The sequence below is a fragment of the Tympanuchus pallidicinctus genome, unplaced genomic scaffold (genome assembly GCF_026119805.1).
Source record: "Tympanuchus pallidicinctus isolate F22 unplaced genomic scaffold, pur_lepc_1.0 scaffold1, whole genome shotgun sequence".
In the NCBI taxonomy this organism is placed as follows: Eukaryota; Metazoa; Chordata; class Aves; order Galliformes; family Phasianidae; genus Tympanuchus; species Tympanuchus pallidicinctus.
Window position 1 is genome coordinate 49168679 of NW_026294618.1, and position 21942 is coordinate 49190620.

General features: G+C 37.0%; 1 protein-coding gene across 1 annotated transcript in view; it reads left to right on the forward strand.

Moving 5' to 3' along the window:
- Window positions 1–21833, forward strand: part of CLVS2 (clavesin 2) — a 55742-nt gene extending 33909 nt beyond the window's left edge. Inside the window, exons 3-5 of the mRNA XM_052677876.1 lie at window positions 6167–6277; window positions 9634–9854; window positions 13522–21833. Of these exons, the coding sequence (XP_052533836.1) occupies window positions 6167–6277; window positions 9634–9854; window positions 13522–13609 (420 nt within the window). The 3' untranslated portion in view covers window positions 13610–21833. The remainder of the gene's footprint in view (window positions 1–6166; window positions 6278–9633; window positions 9855–13521) is intronic.
- The last annotated feature ends 109 nt before the right edge of the window (window positions 21834–21942 follow it).

Genomic DNA, 21942 nt, shown 5'->3' on the forward strand with positions numbered 1-21942 from the left:
CAGAGTAACAAAAATTTATTTGGGCACTTTTAGTTTGTGTTAGAAATGGTTTAACATTGTTTAATGAAAAAGAAAAGCTTCAGCTGGGGGATAACAACACCATACTTACAGAGGAAAATCATTAAAGCAACTAACTAGCATATGAATATATCCATATATTTTTAGATAGGAGGAAATTTCTTAGTCAATATCTCTTTCATTGAAACTAGTTTTGATTCAGATTATGTAGATGTTACAAATATTTCAGAGATCTATAAAAATTTCACCACCTTTGAAAAAAATGAAACCTGAAAAATGAAATGTCTGGTTGCTTTTTCAGCAGTCTAATAGTAAAAGTGGTCTATAATATATTGCAATTAAACATCTGCTTTAGTATCTTGAATTTCTTTATGTTAAGAAAGTTTTGGGGCTCAAACCTTAAAAAGTTTAGCACAGAGAAATAGATCACAAGATGAAGTCTCCTGTTGCTACAAGCTGGAGAGCAGCTTCCTCATAATTTAATAATCATTGTCTCAAAGTCTCTGACGAACTTTATAATCCTTCTAACTTGGGATATTCCGTGATTCTATGAAGATGCGTTAGCTTGCTTATTTCCCCCCGTATTTGTTTTATGTTCATGATTTGAGTCTCTCTGCTGTTTTTCAGCCAAGCTGTGGTCATGGTAAACTGTTACACTTTTGTTTGGGTGTCATTGTTGTCCTTTGTTTTGAATGAGTCTTTTCTCATCTGTCATTTATTTTCTGTAGCATGATTATAGATAGCATCTGCCTTCTGGTATTCCATAAGCCGAATGGTCGTAATTCTCCTAGAATCTTTATCATCCCACCATACCAGTGGATACAATCACAGTTTAAAGCCATGTCTTGAGCAGTTATGGTTTTTTTAGACATTGTAAATACTTTTGTCAAGGATGGATGCCTGCAGGAAGTTTGGTATTAGAAATGTTTTATTTTCTAATTCCTTCAATGAAAATTGCAGTTTTGGAGCAAAACTTTTCTTATGTGCACAGCAGTGGCTCTTTGTTCCTCTGCTACTTCAAACCTTGTAGTGCCAAGGAAGTGAAGCTTTAATTTTCCAGTTAGGGCTTTTTTGTCTCTGATTTTGCATGGTTTCCTCTTTAACATACTAAAAATTAAGTTTAGTCATGCTGCATCTTTCATCTTACAGAATGTTTCAGTATTTTTCTCATGGAGCTTTCCATTATGGAAGTACTGTTTGGGCTCATTATAGTGACTTTTTTTCTCTGCAGTGTTTGATTTTTTTGAATAACTGGAGGAGATCTGAATTTTTCTTTTTTTTTTAAACTTATCTTAAGTGACTTTTAAGATATTAATAATTCAATATGCCATCTTTGAACTTGTGATTTTTGTTATGAATGTACAATTTTCACAGTCTTGACCCTGTAGCCTCTGGTTGACTGTGGATGCTATGACCTGAATTCAGCACAGCACTCAAACACACCCTTAAGTTCAGCACAGTTCTCAAACACAGCCTTAAGTAAAGCTTTTTTTTTCTTTGTTTGTTTTAATTGTCTACACAGTCCATTGAAGGATGTATCGAGACTGTCCACAAAAAACCAGCTTCACTTGCTGTCACCATAAGGACAACAAACCCTCAGAATAGAACTCTTGAGCATATGTGCCTAAGCACAGTGTTTGTGTATGGTAAGGTATGTCTGGACAAGGTGGTAGGCAATGTGCTCATGCAGCCAAGATGTGGCTGGGCTGTAAGTGCATCTCTGGGCTTTCAGAGTGTGACTGGAACTCTTTTAACAGCTGTAAAAACAAAGATTAACTCAGTACTGATTTCATCTGGAGGAACTAAAAGTAGACAGTATATTTGAATGACAAATTTTATGTGGAGATATCAATATTGTGATTTTAAAAAGCTCGTTTATTTTTCATATTTTTATTATCTTAGTTATCTTAGTACTATAACAATACTCACACCACTAAGAAGACTCTCATACTCAGTTGGAATTTGGGCACTTTCCTCTCTTAAGTACTAATAATATTGTATACTGGTTTTGGTGTTATTACGTGTGCTACAGATATTTCTTCAGGCCTTCAGTTTCTTCAGAGAAGGCCAGGTAATCCAAGGTAATTTCTTCAGATCATGGTTGAGCCTAGCGCAGGGTGGGATGTGGTGCGAAGCAAGAGGAAACCTGGCCTCTCAGCATGTGCTATGAGTTGTAAGAGCAGCTAACTCCTTGGAAAGAAAGTGAAGGGAGACAGATCTTTCGAACTGTGAGAGGAAGAGAAAAAACTGCTGTGTGTGAGTGAAACTCTGCTGTTAGCAAATCCAGTAGAGTGTGTCAGGCCTTGACTGACCTGGAGGCATTAGAGGAGAGGTCAGTTAGTGCCATGCAATGGTAATCAAACGGCACTGTAGAGTAAGGCTGCACTTCTTCCTTGACAGCACACTCTTAATTGTCATTTATGTGCCTTGTATCACAAGGAACACAGGCCTTAATTCTAAATTCCTGTCTGGCCTGTGTTGGTGGAATGGCCACATCACAAGATATCTGGAGTATCTTTACATTGTTTTCTGCTTACAGGTTATAGCTTATTGTGAATGCTAAAATCCTTACGTTTTGCATATATAATTAGACCTTTTCAGGGGTTTGGTAATTCCCCATCTGATTTATTACTTTTCTAGTAAAATGCATGGCTTACTTTGTGGCTGATCTCCATTTCTGGCATGGGAAATCTTTTGCTAAAGATTTGTATGATTCATGGTTTACAGGCTTTTCTGTAGAAATAAAGAATGTCTAGAGAGGCAGTCATGACTACCACCTTACCTGTGACTTCATTATGTAAAACCAAAACAAAACACAACACACAAGAATCAGTGATTTGGAGAAAATTCTTACCTGCTGCTTGTGTAGAATGGCCATCTGTCTGACAAATCCCAGTGCACTAGTCAGATAGATTTGAGAAGAGCCAGACAACCTTCTGATGCCTCTTTCTCCAGCAGCTGTTGTTTTTTTTTTTTTTTTTTTTTTTTTTTGTCTTATGTGCTGATGAAGCTGTTGTTTTTTTTTTTTTTGTTTTGTTTTGTTTTGTTTTGTTTTGTTGTGTTGTTTTTTTTTGTTTTGTTTCTTTTTTTTAAATCTGTATTCAGAAGATTTTGAATTCTACTCTTGGCACTGTTGATAATGCAGAATGTTTTGACCAAGTCACCCATTCTCATTATTGGTGTAAATTTTTTGGGTACCCACTTAGAACTGAAATTGCGCATGGGTGTAGTCACGTAAAATGTTAAATATCCAAGAACTTCAGTCAGGTTTGGAAACTGCCTTTAGAATTGCTGAAAAACACCCAGGTGAGCTTCTTGTAATGTCAAACGGCATATCCTATTGGAGGATCATTGCAGACATTCACAATTGTCTATGTAAATGGATTCCAAGATGCAGGAAAATCGTGAAGTGTCAAAGTAGTAATTTCTAAACATACTCCATTTATCTCTTAGAAGTGTAATATCTTCATAAATAACCAAATTGTCAGGGAATCCATTTTGAGTACACAATAGAATACAATTGCTGTTGGCTCTGCTCAGTGTGCATTCATGCGTAGCCTATTGAGATCTTCTCATTCAAAAATTGTCAGTTTCTGTGGGAGGCATTTTTTAAGCAGTAAAGAATAAGCATTCCATAGTTTTGTGTGTGTAATTTTGGGGGCACTTGTACTAATTTAAAAACCTTATAATAATTATGCAGGAAGACATTACTGTTAGAGATGTCTTGTTTATTTTGTTGTATTCTGTGTTAGATTATAAAAAGTGTTTGATCTTTGCAAGTCTTAATATAGTTACCATTCCAGTTAATTCTGAAGATATCTTCAAAGACATTTAGATGGCAAAATATATCTTCTGCAGATATAGTGAGTGTTCTTTTGTGTTTGCAGCCTGCTGCATTGCACTTCCTTGCTGGATAAACCAAATACACGCAGCCTTCCATAGATGAATGGTATCTCCTGCAACAAAAGGTTAAGGTGTCATCCAATGATTTATCCTTCCCACTGGATTCATTGGGTTCCTGTGATAGGGACATAATTTACTACCTTTCATATATCAGAGGTTGTGCTCTCAAAATGGTGCTTGGGGATTTATGATATTGAACAGGGTGAATTACATGTCATATTATCAACCATCCTGTCTGACATTTTGTGTTGGCAGGAAATGGGCATTTAGCAAGTAGCACAATCTTCCAGTAGGATTGTTTTATTTCAAGGATTTTGTTAATCAAATATTTCTGAAGAAAATCTTCAAAATAGGCCGTTAATCACATTGGCCATCTGTGGCCATCTAGATGTTAGTGGTGTCTGTCAACCTCCCTGCAGAACATTTTTAAGGTATTGTCTTCTTGATGAAAGTATTTCTTCCTTGAATCCACACAGATATTGGAATCACAAGGTAAGTGGCACGCAGAAAAAGGGTGACAGAGAGTAAGAGAAAAGGAGATACTGTATTAATCACATAGATTGAGATTCTGAAAAACAAGTTTGCACATGTGTGTCGACATTTGTCAGTTCTATATAACATATATGCATATGTGCAAGACAATTAAATCTTTATTCTGATTACAGCTTTTCATCATGTCGTGTTGCTTCTGAGGGGATAAGACTGCCTTGGTTAGGAGTGCCTACCAGTATCTGAATGGTACTGTTCAGAGAAGCAAATGGCCTCTTCAGTCGTCTTTTTTGCAGCAGTTCTGTTAACTCTAGCAGAATATGGAAATTTCTTGGCACATACACTTTTTCAAAGTATGTTACTATCTGGCGACATTTCATTAAAGGTTTCCCTCCTGCTTTCCTTATTTGAGAACTCTTGCTTGGTTGATATAGCTTATGACTTTTTCTTGTCTACTTTTTTTTTTTTTTTTTTTTTTTTTTTTTTACAGTGCTCTATGACCTTAAATCAATATGCTTCAAATGATGCTTTGTGAGTTATATCTAGACTGGTGGATACTTGTATATGGCCTGCTATCTTGTCTCCAGAGGAAAAAAAAAAAGATGTATATTTAAACAGATGGTCCTGACAAAATATTTGATTGCCTCATTCTAAGGTTCTGATCCCTCTGACACTGGCCTGAATCTGCATTATTGCAGCCACACAAGATTGGGAGATGTAGCTGGCAAACATGTCCTTGTCTGTACCTATATTGTCAAGCAAGAGATAGGAATTGCTGCTGCTGTAAGAAAATATGGTTTTGATATAAGTGACTATCATGATTGCCTGGGATATGGACCACATGTTGAATAAAGGTTCAAAAGGAGGCCATTCATTTAGTAAACTTGTACACCTAACACGCTAAAGGTTCTGACATGACCTGGGGAAACAAAAAAGGGGCTTTCGTCAAGTCTGATGCCTGTAAGTCTAGGCAATATGGGAAGCAGCAGCAGCTTATTGCATTGTTTGAGTATATGATCAATCAGACAAAGAGAAAATCAGGACATGTGATGAGTTTGGAAATAGTATCTCAGGACAGAGTGTCTGTCCTCTTCAGACTGCCAAATCCTTTGGCATACTCTCTTCACTTAGAAACTGAAAATGCAAATCAGAAACTTTACTAGGGAGTTATCTACCCTTTGTGTTTTTCTATAAGAAAAAAATGTCATTTCTTCAATGCAGATATTTTATCCATACATTTAAGTTCCCAGAAGGCTTCTGCCAACATGAGAAAAATTATGGTCTAATGTATTTTCAGTTTTGTGAAATATGAATAATACTGGAGAGATTTTTAATAGTAGTGGAAATCAGAGGGGCATTTCCAGTGCTCTTTAGTGACACTGGTAGTGATAAGTAAATAAAATGAATAAAATTTCAAAGAAGTGGGAAGGAGAAAATATTGAACTGATAAAATATGGACAAGTGATGTGTGTTCAGAGCATTTCTGGAGGTTAGAAAGACTGTCCGTTCTTGATTTTTGGAATGTCATTGCTGTTTCATCACAGTTCTCAACCAGTCTGCTCCTTGGATGTGTTGTTCCTTGGTATAGAAGATTGACGCACACTGAAAGGACACTTTTGTTTTGAAAAATATTTCTTTTCATTTAAGCTATAAAAATAAAAACATTCAGTATTTTAAAAAATATATTTGATATATGTGTGTGCTACTTCTGTTAGGAGTTAACATTGCGTCTACTATTTTTTTTTCTCATGTACAGGACAGTTTTCCAGCTCGCTTTGGAGGAATACATTTTGTCAATCAACCATGGTATATTCATGCCCTCTACACAGTTATACGGCCCTTTTTAAAGGAGAAGACACGAAAAAGGGTATTCTTTTTTTTCATTTTCCATTATCTGGTAATTGTAGTCAGCAGATGTAATATAAATAGATTGTTATTGGTGGAAAGTTTTTAATTGCAATTGCATTGTAAAAATCTTCTTTAGCTGTTTTACAGACATCCTTTAAGGACCTTGTAAACAGTGTTTTTAAATGTATTTTTGCATGCAAGCATATGATTCCTTCTGGATTATATAATGGTATTGTCAGCATTGCAATTTCTATAAGAAAGTTGTGGCAAAATAAAATTTGGGAATGATTTGTGTCTTTCTCTTATGATAGACACATTGAATACCAAGTCCTTTATACGTGTGCATGTGTCTGCATAAGCACAAGCAGTCTTTCAGACGTTGATTAATTTGCAGCATTTGCATCAGTGCAATTAAGTTACAGCTTGGTAGCACATAGAATGATATTATTTCTGTAACAGGACATTTGTCATCCAGCAAAACATAGCATTCCATACAAAATCATTACAAAGAGCATGATGATAATTTTTGCTTGTTCACTTACAGGATCAGGTCTCTAAGGAGCTCTGTTTTTTTCTCTGCAAAGAGTCTACAAGGCTACAATGTTCCTTGGTGTTTACCTGTTTTTTACTGACATTATGCTTTAGAGGCCTCTGTATTCGCAGATTTTGAACTATAGATTACAAAGGCTTTTATGTAATATTTGTTATAAATATGCAAATGAAAACTCATTCTGCAGGATTCAGTTGCGCTCAACTGACTACAGCTTCAACGTAGAACAATACAGTGCCGGATATGTTTGAGGTCTATCTAAGCCAAGGACCATCTATCTACAACCAGGCAGTGCAGTACACCTCCTGGGTTTGTTACAAGATTAAAAATAAGTGACAAGGCAGTGCGATAATCAGGTATCTAAGTATTTATTGAGACATCTGAGTCAGTGGCTGGTGGCTCCAGCTCTTTCAGCATGTCCTTGTAGGAGAGGTGTTCCATCCCTTGGATCGTTTTTGTGGTACTCCTCTGGATGCGTGCTCCCACAGGTCTGTGTCTCTCATATACTGAGGACTCCACATCTGGACATGGTACTCCAGGTGAGTCTCACCAGCACAGAGAGTAGATGGGCAGGATCACCTGCCTTGACCTGCTGGCCACGCTTTTTTTGATGCAGCCCAGGATATGGTTGGCTTTCTGAGCTGTGAGGGCACATTTCTGGCTCATGTTCAGCTTCCCATCCACCAGCACCCAAGGTCTTTTTCATCAGAGCTGCGCTCAATCCTTTAATCACCCAGTTTGTATTGGTGTGGGGGTTTGCCTCGACCCAAGTGCAAGACCTTGCATTTGGATTTGGATTTGTCAGCCTGGGCTCACTGCTCAAGCCTGCGTAGGGCCCTCTGAATGGCATCCTGTAGCTCTGGAGTGTTGACTGCACCTCACAGTTTTCACAGTGTCATAAGCCTTACTGAAGTCCAGATAGATGACATCAGTGGTTCTTCACTTGTCCAAATGCAAACTTTTTACAGTAGTTTTTGTTAATTCTTAGTCAGTTCTTCCATTAGTCAGATAGTTAAATATTACAGTTAATAAAGTTTGTTTTTCAGTAGGAAAGAGAACAAATTATTGTGAGAAAAAAAAAATCCCACAGAATTATCTTCAGAAATGTATGAAGATCTCATTATTTATCTTTCATGTATTTCCTGAATTATTTTTGCAGTTTTTGAGAGGTCTGGTAGATTTGCAACTGATAATTGCATTGAGATAAATGTAGTACTCAGCATATATAAAGCAACTCCTAAAATAGTGAAACATCCAGTTTGAAAATGACCATAAAATAAATTGCTTTTGCTATTAATATTTGTTCTATCACTCAAAGATAACTCCCTTCTGAGAAGGAAATACTGTATTTGCATGTTTACATTAAACTTTCTGTCTATGCAGCTGACTGGAAGATGACAAAATTTATGACTGTTTCTTTTCTCATTCCCATTACAGCATCAGTTTTCCAGTTGAGGTACAGAGATGTCCCACAGCCAAGTGGGCTAAAATATGAGACAAGCATATATTTGCTTTTTTTTTTGTCTGTCTGCCTTTTGAATTTAACATTTGATAAATCAAGGTATAGCTCCCCAGAGAAGTTATTGCAAGGTGAAGTAGGATAGAAACTGGTGGCATTCCATGTACATGCACACCCTGTCTTCCCCATGGAGAGCAAGAGGCAGTGGTATGAGGCAATAACTTCCCTTGCTTACTTGGCTGCTTCTGCACAAGTCAATTAAAAGAGGACTGGGCACTGCCATTTCTACTGTTTAATTGTACAGGCACACTCTGGCATGGCACGGGCCAGTGCCAGCTAGTACTCTCTTAGACATTGCCTTGGAACAATTCAAGGACTAGTAAATAGTGTTGATGAGTTCTGTTCTGGAGATAAAGGGAATTTAACTCTGTGGATGTAAACTGTGCTGTAGCACTTGCTCCTGGTGCAAGAAATGAATCCTGGCCTTTTTGCTACTCTAGAAATCTTCTTTGAGCTCTCTGTGAAGCCACACTCAAGAGAAGGCATATCCTCTCAATGGAAGGTATACAGATCCTCCAAAGTGGGAGAAGGCTATCCAAATCCAGAGATCCTCCATTTTTAGTACTCATTGATCACCTGTTGCAGATTTCTGAGGAGAAACAATGAGGTTAAATATAAACAGAAGTATAAATGTCAGTGTAGGTATATGTGCATATTGTATACATACATACACTATGTATATGTAAATGTAAAGCATATCTGAAAATAAATCAGTCAATAAAAATACTGATTGACAATATCAAATAGTCTATCAGAATTCCCTTGTTGTCACTGAAAGTATTTTACTGTTATTACTTGCTTTGTTGCTTGCCATGTACAAACAGAAGGAAGAAATTTTCTTCATTATATTCTTGTTTGTCTTTTTAATTTTCTTTTCATAGAACTCAAGGGTGGATGCTTGGAAGTCAATATATTCTTTAATGTATATAATGAATGCTAATTTTATTTACTGAATTATGTGCTTATTTTATGTACTTAATTTATTTCTCAGGATTAGGAGAAACAAATTAAAAAAGATAAGCAGTCTGTCTGTCTTGACTTCTGTCTGTCTTGTTAGTCAGCATTAGTTCATACAATCCTTACGTTGCTTGTCCTGCAGACATTAATGCTTTTATTGCTTTGTAGGTGTATGAACATTGTCTGACTGTACTGAAGGTAGAAGTAATGTGTGCCTTGTTGGCTATTGTGTTAGCCCAACATAGGCATAAAATTGGAACTGTACAATATTCTGTCATAATAATGATGTAATTTGGGCTTTGATGATTTTTTTGATACTGTTTTGTTTTTATCTTTTATATAAATACAGATATTCCTTCATGGTAATAACCTCAACAGTCTACATCAGCTGATACATCCTGAGATCCTGCCTTCAGAGTTTGGAGGAATGTTGCCCCCATATGACATGGGAACATGGGCAAGAACACTGCTAGACCACGAGTATGATGATGACAGTGAATGCAATGCGGACTCCTACAATGCTCCAGCAAAAGATATAGAAAAGGACCTCTCTCCTAAGTCCATGAAGAGGTGGGTTAAAGATACTAATATGTTAACCTCATATTGCCATGAGGTTAACATTTGCCTTCTCACAAAATCATAGAATAACAGAATTGTAGGGGTTGGAAGGGACCTATAAGTGAGCATTGAGTCCATTCCCCTGCTAAAACAAGATCCTTATAGAAGGTCACACAAGTAGTTATCCAGATAGGTCTTTATTGTCTCCAGAGGAGACTCCACAACCTCTCTGGGCAGCCTGTTCCAGTTCACTCTCAAAGTAAAGAAATTCTTCATTGTGTTTGTATGGAACTTCTATGTTCCTTGTTTATGAACCTGTTGGTAGTTTCCTCAGCTTATTAGGTATAAGAACTTTTTTTTTTCCTTAAGAAGACTCTTGGCTATAATCCACAGCATTAATTTTCACCTCTTGTCCTATCACTAGTTGCTAGGCAGAAGAGGCTGACCAATTCATACTGGTTAAGCCTAGCAGTGAACATATGGGACAGAGAATCTACATAAACTCTTTCAAATTAAGTTGGAATATGCTAACTTGAGAATTCATTTTCAGAACTTGGCATTTGGTGCAGAAAGAAGAGAGAATTTGGAAGCAAGTCAAACAGGAGAAAATATTTTGAGACTTGTCAGCCAGGAAAATGATGTTGTCTGGAGTATATCTTAAAGACTTGTTAAGACAGTGTAGCTTGAAAGAGATATATTTTTTAGGAAATGGGGTGGGAAAAATTGCCATAGAAATAAAAACAAACACATACACACACACAAAGAAAAACAACCAAATAACAAAAGATTTTATATCAGAAATCTAAAATACATTGAAAGTGGGAAATGTTCAGAGCCTGGCTGGGAATGAACTAGGATAAGTAAAGTTAAAAAAGATTGTGAATGCATATGAAAAAGATGCAACTACCACAATTGTTTGAGAAAATAGGACAAGGAAAGAGTAGCAAGGGGAGAGCATGAAAATGAGTGGCATATTTATATACAATTTGTACTTAGAATTATGTAACAATTATACGTACGTAGAATTATTTGTAGCAAGAATTATGAAACAGTAGAGAAGTTTACTTGGAACGATGGGTGGAAAGCTGAAATACGGAATTCTTAGCGATGCAATTAAACCATGAGAGGAAGTTGCCTCATCCAAGGGTGCAGGAAGGACCCATGAGCAATTCTTTGACAAGACTCTCTGAAGCAGAATTTCCCAGACTACTCTGAAGAAATACTTTGGAAAAGCAGCAGATTGTCAGATTCTTTTTTCTTTATTTAAGGGGAGAAAGCATACCTACTTTCTTCTCATTTAACTGGTGCTGAAAAGTCTTTCAAGCCGACTTATACTTCATTATATACTTCTAATTGATCTGCAGTTTACTGTCAGATATTCTTTCAATCTAGGCTAGCTGACGCAGTAGGAAACCTATTGCAGAAAATAAGGATGTTGAAAATTGGATCTATGTTAAATCCAGCTGAAATTTCCTCATCATCATTATATTCATTTTCAGTTAGCATATCTGCAGTACCTGCTGAAATCCTCCTTCCCAGCTGCTGGATATAAAAGGTACTAAGTAGGCTTACTGTGATAGTACCAAGTAGGAGGGAATGGTAGCAAAATTCTGGACAAAATCACAGAATCACAGAATCACAGAATCACCTGGGTTGGAAGGGACCTCAAGGATCATGTAGTTCCAACCCCCCTGCCTAGCAGGGCCACCAAACATCCACATTCAGATCAGGTTGCCCAGGACCCCGTCCAACCTGGCCTTGAACACGTCCAAGGACGGGGCATCCACAACCTCCCTGGGCAGCCCGTTCCAGGGCCTAACTACTCTCCTTGTGAAGAACTTCCCCCTAACATCCAACCTAAATCTTTCCTCCTTCAACTTTGATCCATTTCCCCTAGTCCTGCTGTTGTCAGCCCTTCTGAAGAGTTTACTCCCCTCCTGGGTGTAGGTTCCCTTCAGGTATTGATAGGCTGCAATGAGGTCACCCCGCAGCCTTCTCTTCTCCAGGCTGAACAAGCCCAACTCCCTCAGCCTGTCCTCATAGGGGAGGTGCTCCAGCCCCCTGATCATCTTGAGTCCCGGTTTGCCTACTTTTCATCTCTCCTTTAATTCCACAGATGAGAAATGGAAACTTCAGTTTCTCAGATATTGGCAACCTAAGAAGGCTCAGTCTGCTATTAGTACTTAAATTCAATTGGGAATTCTATGAAATTAGTATGCTCCCACAGCATTTTTTATCTTGGTGAACTGGGTCTTCCAGTACAGTTTCCCACCAGTAATTTTTAATCAGCTTTGATTTAAAAAAAGCTTTTTCATTTCACTGGTTTAACTTTTTGCCTGTTGAGCTGACTAACATTCTAGATGACGGTTATTGTACAGTATTAATTAAAAATTTTTAATTGTGTTTATCACAAGAGAGGCCATCAGATTTTCAAAGTTGATTTTCTCAATTGTCGCACTGGTAAGAGCATAATTACTGTTTGAAAATATCCTTGAATTTCAAGAATTCACATGAAGTTTGATTCAGATGTTTTTCCTTGTTTGTTTTTTTAAATGTTTTCCTTATAGTTTTTGAAAATAAACAAATCAGCTCCTGCAAGCAGACTCATTCATTGGCTTCAGGGGATCGTTCTAGAGTGGGATACTGATAATATGTTTTTATCTTAAATTGATCAAGATTTTTCTCTGTGCTGTAGTCTTTAAGGTGGGCAAACTTGTAATGTTTCTTCTGATCAAAAATTTGTGCCTATATTGTTGAGATGCACACACATTCTAGCCATCTAAGTCCTCTTTGCAGGAAGGAAGAGAAATTTATATCTCTAGCAGTAGATTCATCACACTTTAAAGGAAACATCTATCAAATATTTCTTTTACTGTACCCTAGAAGTGTCTGTTTTTTGACAATCTTGTGACATGATGTGAGACTCATTCTTACCACTTCAGGCTTTGTTTCCAACAGAATGTTTTATTTTGCTGGAGGCTGGGGCTTCTTTCTCCCTCACAAATGGCCGTTGCATGGTATCCATACCAGTGTCATGCTTCTGTGCTGAATCAGAGAATCTGGAAAAGATTTACAATCATCACTGAATTCGTCCTTTTGCCATCCTTTTCTGCTGTGTTTAACTGAGCTGACAAGCGAGTTTGACAGATGTGTCCACTGCTCCAGAAATCCTGCTGGCTATGGCAGGCTTCCCCAGGGTTGGCTTAGGAGCATGCTCTGTTGCATTAAGTGCTGTTTGCAAAAGGAACAAATACACCTCTAGCTAATACATGCCACTAATTGCTGCATGCCTTTGCCAGCTGGGTGGCTATATTATACCTTCTTTACCAGACAACTGCTTTCTGGTAGAGGGGGTCAATGCTTACATCAGTACAAAAGACAGCTTAGTTTGCTCTTTGTTATGTGCTAAGGACGCGCTTTACTTGCTCCTTCACTGAATAAAGGGGGATCTATTTTATTGCACTTTTTGCCCCTATTTCCACAAACCAACTCAGAGCTCTTTAAAGGCATGTATCCACTCTTTAAGGGTATTTTCTGACCATTTGTGTTGACTGGATGCTCAGTGTAACAGTATCATTGTTTTTAAGCCCTGGCAGAAAGGAAAAGCAAAAGAAAGCTGAGATTTATTTTCATTTGTTTTCATCTAGAAATGTCAAATAAGCATGTTGTCCTTCTGCAGGTCTCAGTCAGTGGTGGATCCTGGGGTGCTAAAACGCATGGATAAGAATGAAGAAGAAAACATGCAGCCTTTGCTTTCCCTTGACTAACAGTTCCTGAGCATCAAACATGAACTGCAGTGGAAGGCACTCAGCAACAAGCAAACCATTGGGAAAGAGTGTACCAGCTGGAATCCTATTTACTCATGTTTATGTAGCATAATGGAAGCAGGCACAAGATTTCACTATTCTGCCTGAATTCTGGATGCCTTGGGGTGAAAAGGAAGAGAAGAAAGAAGGAAAATAATTAAAAATAGGAATCAGTATTTTATTCTGTAAGTGCCAACCTGTTTGTAAATACAACATAATCCTCTACTTTGACTTTCTAAGATATGGTAAGCAAATACTATGAGTGACTTCTAAATATGTCAGTGAAGTGCATCGTACAAAAGAGTAGAAAATGTGCATGCATACACACGTGTGCACACACAGAGAAACATGTACTGGACAAGAAAAAGTATCAAAGCCAATTAAATGTTGTCCTTCTTATAGGAAGCCATACTGCAGCTAGTATATTGACTGCAATATACAGTATATTCTCTGCAATGCTCAGTAATGTGCAAAGATAAAGAGGGATTATAAGAACTTGGGGATGCTGTTGCCAGTCAAGTATTTCCTAAATGTAGGAATTTATTTCCAACTAACTTTGTGGCTTAGAATTGTGACTTAGCATAAACCATGTAGCATTGTGAAGAAGATAACAGATGAGCTGGAGCCAACTCTTTGACAGTTTGATGTTTGGCTGTATGAGTCTGTGAGGTTTCTTCCTTAACTTTTTATTTACAGTTTGCAAGTAACCCAGCGTGTTACCCTAAACTGGGTGCTGTAATGTAGGTCATGTTGGAGTTATTTCTCTTGCATTTTGGGTGCACGTCAAGAAGTTTTCCAGAACTCTGTTCTCCCTCGTAATGAGAAAATAATCCTCTAAATTCAGTGTAAGAACCAATGTTTGAAGTTAAAGCCTGGCAGCAGAGTTCAAAAGTTAATCACTGAATCCTGTGCATTGGGAGACTTGGATACATACATATATATATTTTTTACCAATCTCTGACAAACATGTAAGGTGACATTGTTAGACAAGTATATTTAATTGAAGGTTTATACAGGAAATCATACCAATTCAGTGTACTTAGATATATTATAGATTGTATATTGAGATGACTTCATGATTAATATAGTGCAACTTTCCATAGAACAACAGCATCCCACTCCAAGCAAGGATTAATATGAATAAGTTGTAGTCAAATATCTCAGCCTATGTGTTTGGGGCACTTTTTTGTTTGTTTGTTTTTGTAGTGTAAGTGTATGTATTTAACATGTGCCATAATAGAAAAATATGTTTTACCTCAAAAGGGCAACAGGTTTCAGTAGGTATTAAGTCAGCTGAAATGCAGGGGCTGTATAATCATTGTGTGTTGACACGAGTACCATTTGTTATATGCTGAGACAGGAATACATCCTTTGAACTAGACAGGCATTTCTTATTAAGGCTTAACTTTGCAATCAGAATAAGACAGCATGGGATGCTCACCTAAACATCCAAATAATTGGAGATATTGCAACGCAGTGATTAGAAATATGCTCAACAGATGACCACTAGGGAGGCAGTAGCTCATAGGTACCTTGCCTCTGAAGCTCTGTGGTAAGAGTTTCCTCCATCACTTCAGTATTCACTGAAATTTCAAAATTGCTGGTTATGGTTACCTCTCCTTGCCTAGGATGATTCCAGATTTCAGAAATGGTGGACTGTGGAGAGTTGAGAGAAATCTTGCAAATGTGCCATCTCAGAATTTGTCCATGGTGGCAACTTTGGCATTCCTCAGTGCTGAGATAAGCCAGTCTCTTCCAGCATCCCCCTTGATTAGCTCAGGCAGTACGTAGGTAAAGCAGTTCATTAGGAATACTGATAAATAGAATATGCTTCAACATGCATACTGCAGAAACTTGTCTGAACCAGTCATCTTTTCACACTCTTATTTCTATTTTCATGATGTGTGTTATGGAGAAACAAAGGGAAAAGATACAGAGCCTGAATGTGAGAAGTATTAATCAGTGGCAGTTGCAGAAAGGGTGATTGGGAACTGTAGCTGCCTACATCTTTGCAGTCTGTCCTAGAAATTTTCAGTAGGTGAAAGTATTGTAATACTACTTCCACTCTTTGATGGACTTGAATGTATGATGAGTTCTTATCTACAATTTTATTCTATTTTTTATGAATCTTGTAACATCATGCTATATAGTTAAGATGTATCTCTAGGATTTATGTAAGTGCCATATTTGAATGTATGTTATACATTCCCACATCTATGGCTAGTGGAATAGTGTATTGCTGCAGCTGATTCTTAAATCCTTACTAGATAAACTGTAATATCAGTATAAATGTTCTCTTCATAAGGGCTTTGGGATTTAGTCACATCTGTGTAAACTGTGACACACTAGTGACCAGTCTTCACAGATGCTGCTGTATACTTGGGCCAAACCTTGGTGTGAGCCAGCCCAGCACTGATTGCAGAGTACACCAGCTGTCTGGACAGAAAATGCAAATGCCTCTTAATCCTGACAGAGTATCTTTGTAGGAAAGTATATCTGCTCAACTGTATGAAGCTTCTGCATACCAACTGATAAATTTATTTTGTTTGTGAGGTCTTTATTAGCTGTAACATTTTCTGATGCCTGATTTCAGCTTGAAATTAGTGAGCATTAATTATTATTTACAGTTAGTGAAAGTGGTGTATATTATAAATTTGCATTACTTGGTCTTCATCTTTCACCATGAACAAACCTACTTTTTCAATAAGATCCTCACTGTTAAGGAGTTAGGCTACAGCTTTAATTTCACAGAAGCAAATTCTTGCAGTAGTAACTGCAGTTGTGACACTGGAAAAAAATGGATAAAAATGGATAAGAAAACCAATTTTCTGTCACATGCTCTTGGTATTCTTCGAATGCTTTTCTCTTTTACTCATTAGAGTACATAAAGTGTTTTCCCCTTCTCCCTGCTTCTTGTAGAAAATCTTTATAGATAGGTCAATTTTTAATAGCTGAAATTTGGACTGAAAACTTTTTCCAATCTTTATTATGATAAGACTTAATGTTGAATTTTTATAGCAGAATTGAAGTGCTAAAAAGAAAATTCAGATGTTTGGGAGGGTCATTTTTATTTCTGATCTATGTTGTATACTGGGTAGAATAAATCTTGTGCTTATGCATGCTGATATGCATACCAGAAGAATCCTGCCGTATGAGGAACTTAGTGGAAAGACTGGATTCACCTGTTCAACCAGCTAAGTGAAAAAAAAATAAATAAAAAGGAGAAAAAAAGTGCAAAATTGATTTAACGCTTTTGACAAGAACAAAAAATGCTTTCACAGAGTCTTTTCCACAAAAGACTATTGAACATACATGGAGAAGTTGTGGAAACTTTAATGCCCAAAGCTCTTTGATCCTGCAATGACAGATGTGCAAGTCTGTTGGCCTTATAAAGACAGATAATCAGTCCCACTAAGCTCCAACAAACATGCAGGTTCCCAATAGATATTAGGTGTAATATATCTTTAAGAAGTCTTTACAGAAATGTAAATTTATTGTACAGCATATTTAAAAAGATGTTTTGCACTCTGCAAACATGAGATGCCTATCACTAAAGATATTTATAATGGTATACATAACACAGAATTAAAGAAAATAGGTATAGAAGGGACCTCAAGATGTCAGCTGTATTGTTGTGTGGAAGAGCAGATTTTCTTCAGTTGTGTTTCTCTTAAAGAATTGTTTTAACTCAGTACATTGCATGGAATGTTCTTTGTATCATTTAAACACAGCCACAGCAAAGCTAAGCACAATATCTGACAAAATTGTAACTTGATCATATTACGTTAATTTCTTTTATTATTTACTTTCATTATTTCTCTTTGGGAAATTAAAAAAGTTTACCAAATATAATAATTCTACCATTCAGAATTACCTGGAAATCAATTTACAGTAAGCTCTGGTCATGTCCCTGTTAATATATTGTTTTTATTATTATTAATGTATTCAAATGTTCAGATTTTTGAAAGGCATGTTTGGAAGAACATACGCTTAAGGAAAAAGTTCAAAATAAGACTTAAGGATTGCAGGCAGGGGAAAGCTGAGGTTGTTTTGGATAATTTTTACTTGCCTCTTTGAGCTATCAACAGGATTAGGTACTAGGACAAATTTGTAAGAAGAATATCAGTGTGAAAAACAAGAGAAAAGATCTCAAAGGATTGAATACTGAAAAATCACTTGGCTAGCTGTGTAATGTCCTTTTAATGAAAGGCATTTTGTGAGTAGCTTCTGTGCATGCATTTGTGGTGCTGAGACTTTGGACTTTCATCCAAAAACTTTAAAATATAATATGAAATCAAGAAAATAATAATCATCCCATTTCTCAGGTAGCAATATGGAAACAGTCAGTTAGAGACGTTCAAATCTCAAAAGAATACATTTGTGTTGAGTTTATGTATGGCAAAAGCAATGCTTTGATCACTCAGTCTGGTTTGAAATGAAAGAAAGAAAATCTTTTTTGTGAGAAGAATGTCTAGCTGTTGATTCAGTCATGCCCAGTTTCCTTAGAAATGTCCTATGCATTTTAGCTTGAGCCCTTTGCAAACCAGGGATGGTTTGCTTGAGTTACATCTGAATGTACGTGCCTTCTGCTGAGGAGCTGGTAAAAAAGGAGTATGTCTCCAAAATGAAATAACATTTTCCCCACCTAACTGATGAAAAACTGTTTACTGTTGGCTGCCCAATAGAGAACTCTGAACCTGTCAAGGCAGGATCTCTTCATGATGGCTTTGAACAATAGGTCCCGTTAGCCATACAAGGAACACTGACATTTCATTTGGAGGCATTCTTAAGTGACCTCCAGTGAAAGTGCAGGCTGGCTAGATAGGATTCCACATTCTGTACTGTCTTGTAAATTTTAATGATGCTTTTTCAAAGGTCTGTATTTAGGACATTAACTTTGACGTATCATTCAGTCTGCATTTCAGCTTCCATTTGAGCAGGAATTTTTTTTCCTATCAGATTTTGGGATCTTAGTTTGTCTCCTTTACACGAGTCTGTTGCCACAAATATGGCACTGAGCCCTGATGGAATGCACAAGTTGCAACTTGATTTTGCTGTTTAAAAATTGGTGCAGTTGAAGCATGGGTCACAAGCTCACACTAATGTGTCATTCATTCTCCAGTGTTTTGTGTATATAAAGTGCTTTGATTGATAGCAGATATATCAAACTCCAGTTTAAAATTGAAAAAAAAAAAACAAAAAAACTTTCTACAGTGAGTTCAAAATCTGAGTTGGTGATATTTCTGCAGAATTCAAGGAAAGGAAACACTGCTCTAAAGGAAAACGTGGATGCTCTTTTATGGCATGCTATTTATGTTAAAACACAACCAAAGTATTTTGTCTATGGGAACTCTAGTCAGGCAATTCTTTTGTCTCCGTACCAATCACAAACAACTTGCCCTCTCTAATAAGAAGGTGTAACAAATCTATTTGCTTTTGGCAAATGATTTCCAGTGAATTGCCATATCTCAACAGCAGACAAATGGTGGGAATTAATTAGGATTTGTATTTAATATGGAAATACTGCTGTGATTCCTTAAAATGCTGCTACATCATCAGCAATGCACAGCAGTGCCTAAAGGCAAGCATCTCAAATGGGGTCCCTTGGTTAATAAAAATTTAAGGGGACAAAACAAAGAGAAGAGATAATAGAAAATTGATAAAATGCAATAATTAAAGATAGAAAGTGGCCTGTGCTGGAAACCTGGAATGGCAAAAATTATGTGAAGGTCTACCACATATATTATGAGTAGAGTTCCCATTTTGTTCCCACACCATTTCACTTGTATGGCTATAATGGAGTTTCCCAAATCTTTGGAAGATGCTTCTGAGCTACCTTGTGAAATCACATACAGAGTGGTTGAGCCTGAGAACATGACTTCACAGATCAGTGCTTGACATCAGATCCTCAGCTAGAGAGGAGACCTGGGCTGATTGAGACTTGGGCACTTGAAGAAAGATGCAAACTGCTGTGCCCTGCCTGGCTGAAGAAGTCATGCAGGAAGAGAAGGCAAGGAGCCATACACCCAAAAGTAAAGGTGGGAGGCCTGTGGAATAAAGGACAATGGGGAGGTGGAGTGAACAGAACAATCACTGGAATAAAATGGTGAGAGAGGCTTTCATTTGCTCTGTAATTGATGTTAAAGAGGCTTTACAAAGCCCAATGGCGAATTTGCCATCAGAAGGGTAAAAAAATATATTTCTCACTTTCCAACACAAACTTGATTTTGATGTATTTAAACCTGATATGTACAGCAGGCCTGAACTGTCTCCACTGCTGTTTCCAATGGGGCTTTGGGATGTGGGCATCACATAGCATCCAGGAACTGCAAAGCTCATGTTCACAAACCTGTCCAGAGGAGGAGAAGGAAGGGATATATTCCGCAAGTCCCTGCTACAACTTCACGGGAGAATGGATTCAAGTCTGTTTTGCCCTATCATCTGTATCTGCTCCTGTTTTGTGTAGAAGGCTGTGAGCATAAATGGTACAGAGATCTCCCCTACACACCATGGTGCTGTGCAATAATTATGCAGCCTTCAAGCTATTGCTAATGGTGTGTCCTGTATCATTAACAGGTCTGCTGGTGATGTTAGTAGTAGCCAGTAGGCACCCAGAGTGGAGATGATTTAAAGGAAAGAGAATTTTATGAACTACACTTAAATATAAACATACTAAATTGGTGATTGTTGCAAGTAATACTAAAATTATAATGAATTAAAGGTTTTCAGTGTTTGGTTGCATTGTATCTTGATGAGACTTAGCGTGTAATCAATTTCCCTAAAATATAATTTTCCCTGAGGTTCATGTGCACCTTTCATGCTTCAGTGGCAGAAGGAATTGAATGGTAGAAAATATTTTAAAGCTATAAATTTATTCAGATGGACACTTGTAAAATACCTATCCATATTAAAAATAAATTTTGCAATTAACTAGGTTTCAGCTTGACAATAATAGCTCTTAAATCAGTTGGTTCTAGCATTTTCATGGACTGTTGTATGAAATGTATCCTGCTAACCTTTCTCATGTGCATTTTTTTTTTTTTTTTTTTTTTTATCCCTTGCATTCCACAACATCTTGTTTTCTGTATATAATTCATTCTGTGTGTAACTGGGGAAAACTGTAAAAGGAAAAACAAAAAACCAACCAACAAAACACTGACGATCTACAGACAGGAGCTTGAAAACTATTATTTTAAAAGTTTCCCTTACAGAAATCTCTGGTGAGTGAATCTCCCTTCCAGAGCGAAATGGAAGATGGAATAGAGACTGACTTCACCATAGATGAATACAAAAAAAAGATTTGGACTAGAAATCCATAAAGGTGTAGATAGACAATTACCTGGGATAGCTTTTGTGATTTAAGGTGTTGCCTTCTCCTGGCTGTTAACAATCACTCTTCAGCTAGAGATTACTGCCCCAATACTTAAGCAGTAGTAGATTATGACAGCAGTCCTTTTCCAATGAATGTTGTTAAAAAACTCACACTGTTGGTTCTGTTTTCATGCATGTGTAAAAACATTCATGTAATCTATTAAAACATCTTAGATGATGGCGATTAACAGCTAGTCATGGCAACATCTAAAATTGCAGAAGCTAGGTTGGCTGTCTGTGCCTTAAGCCTCTCCTGATCTGTAGTACTTGTATAGTAGTGACCACTGAATACTTTTTTTTTTTTTTTTTTTTGCATGCAGTAATCTACTTAGGAGCCTTGCAGAAATGCCTATAGCACCATATCAAGAATTCAGAAGTTAGAGAAATAATGTACAAACAGCATTTGTATCCTCAGGATAAATTTTGTTTGTTCGTTTCTAATATAGTATTGTTAGGACTCAGGGGGTCTGAGATTTGTAAAGTCAGGACAAGTCTATCTGTTATGTTCTATGTATATTTTCATTAAGTATTCTATTTTCACAACTTGTTGTCAGTTTGAACTTTATTATTGGACCTAGTAAGATTGTTACTTATGGTCTGTTGTGTTCCAACCTAAAATCTGAAGATTAAGCAACTTGTGAAACATGTCACTCTTTATAGTGCATATTTAAATATCATCAGTTCTCTGTGATCAGTGGGCTGCTTTGGAGGGTACTACTACTTTAAGTCACTGTTGGATACTGAGGAAGAATTACATTGTTAAATAAAATATGACCAAATGAAAATTAAAATACATATATATTTTTGTGTTGTATTTGGAGTGTTTGTCTGGCTTGGTAGCACTAAAAAAAAAAAATACATGTGAAGGACAGATGTTAATGAACTCAATGTTTACAGGCTTTGGAAAGAAACTATTTCCTTTT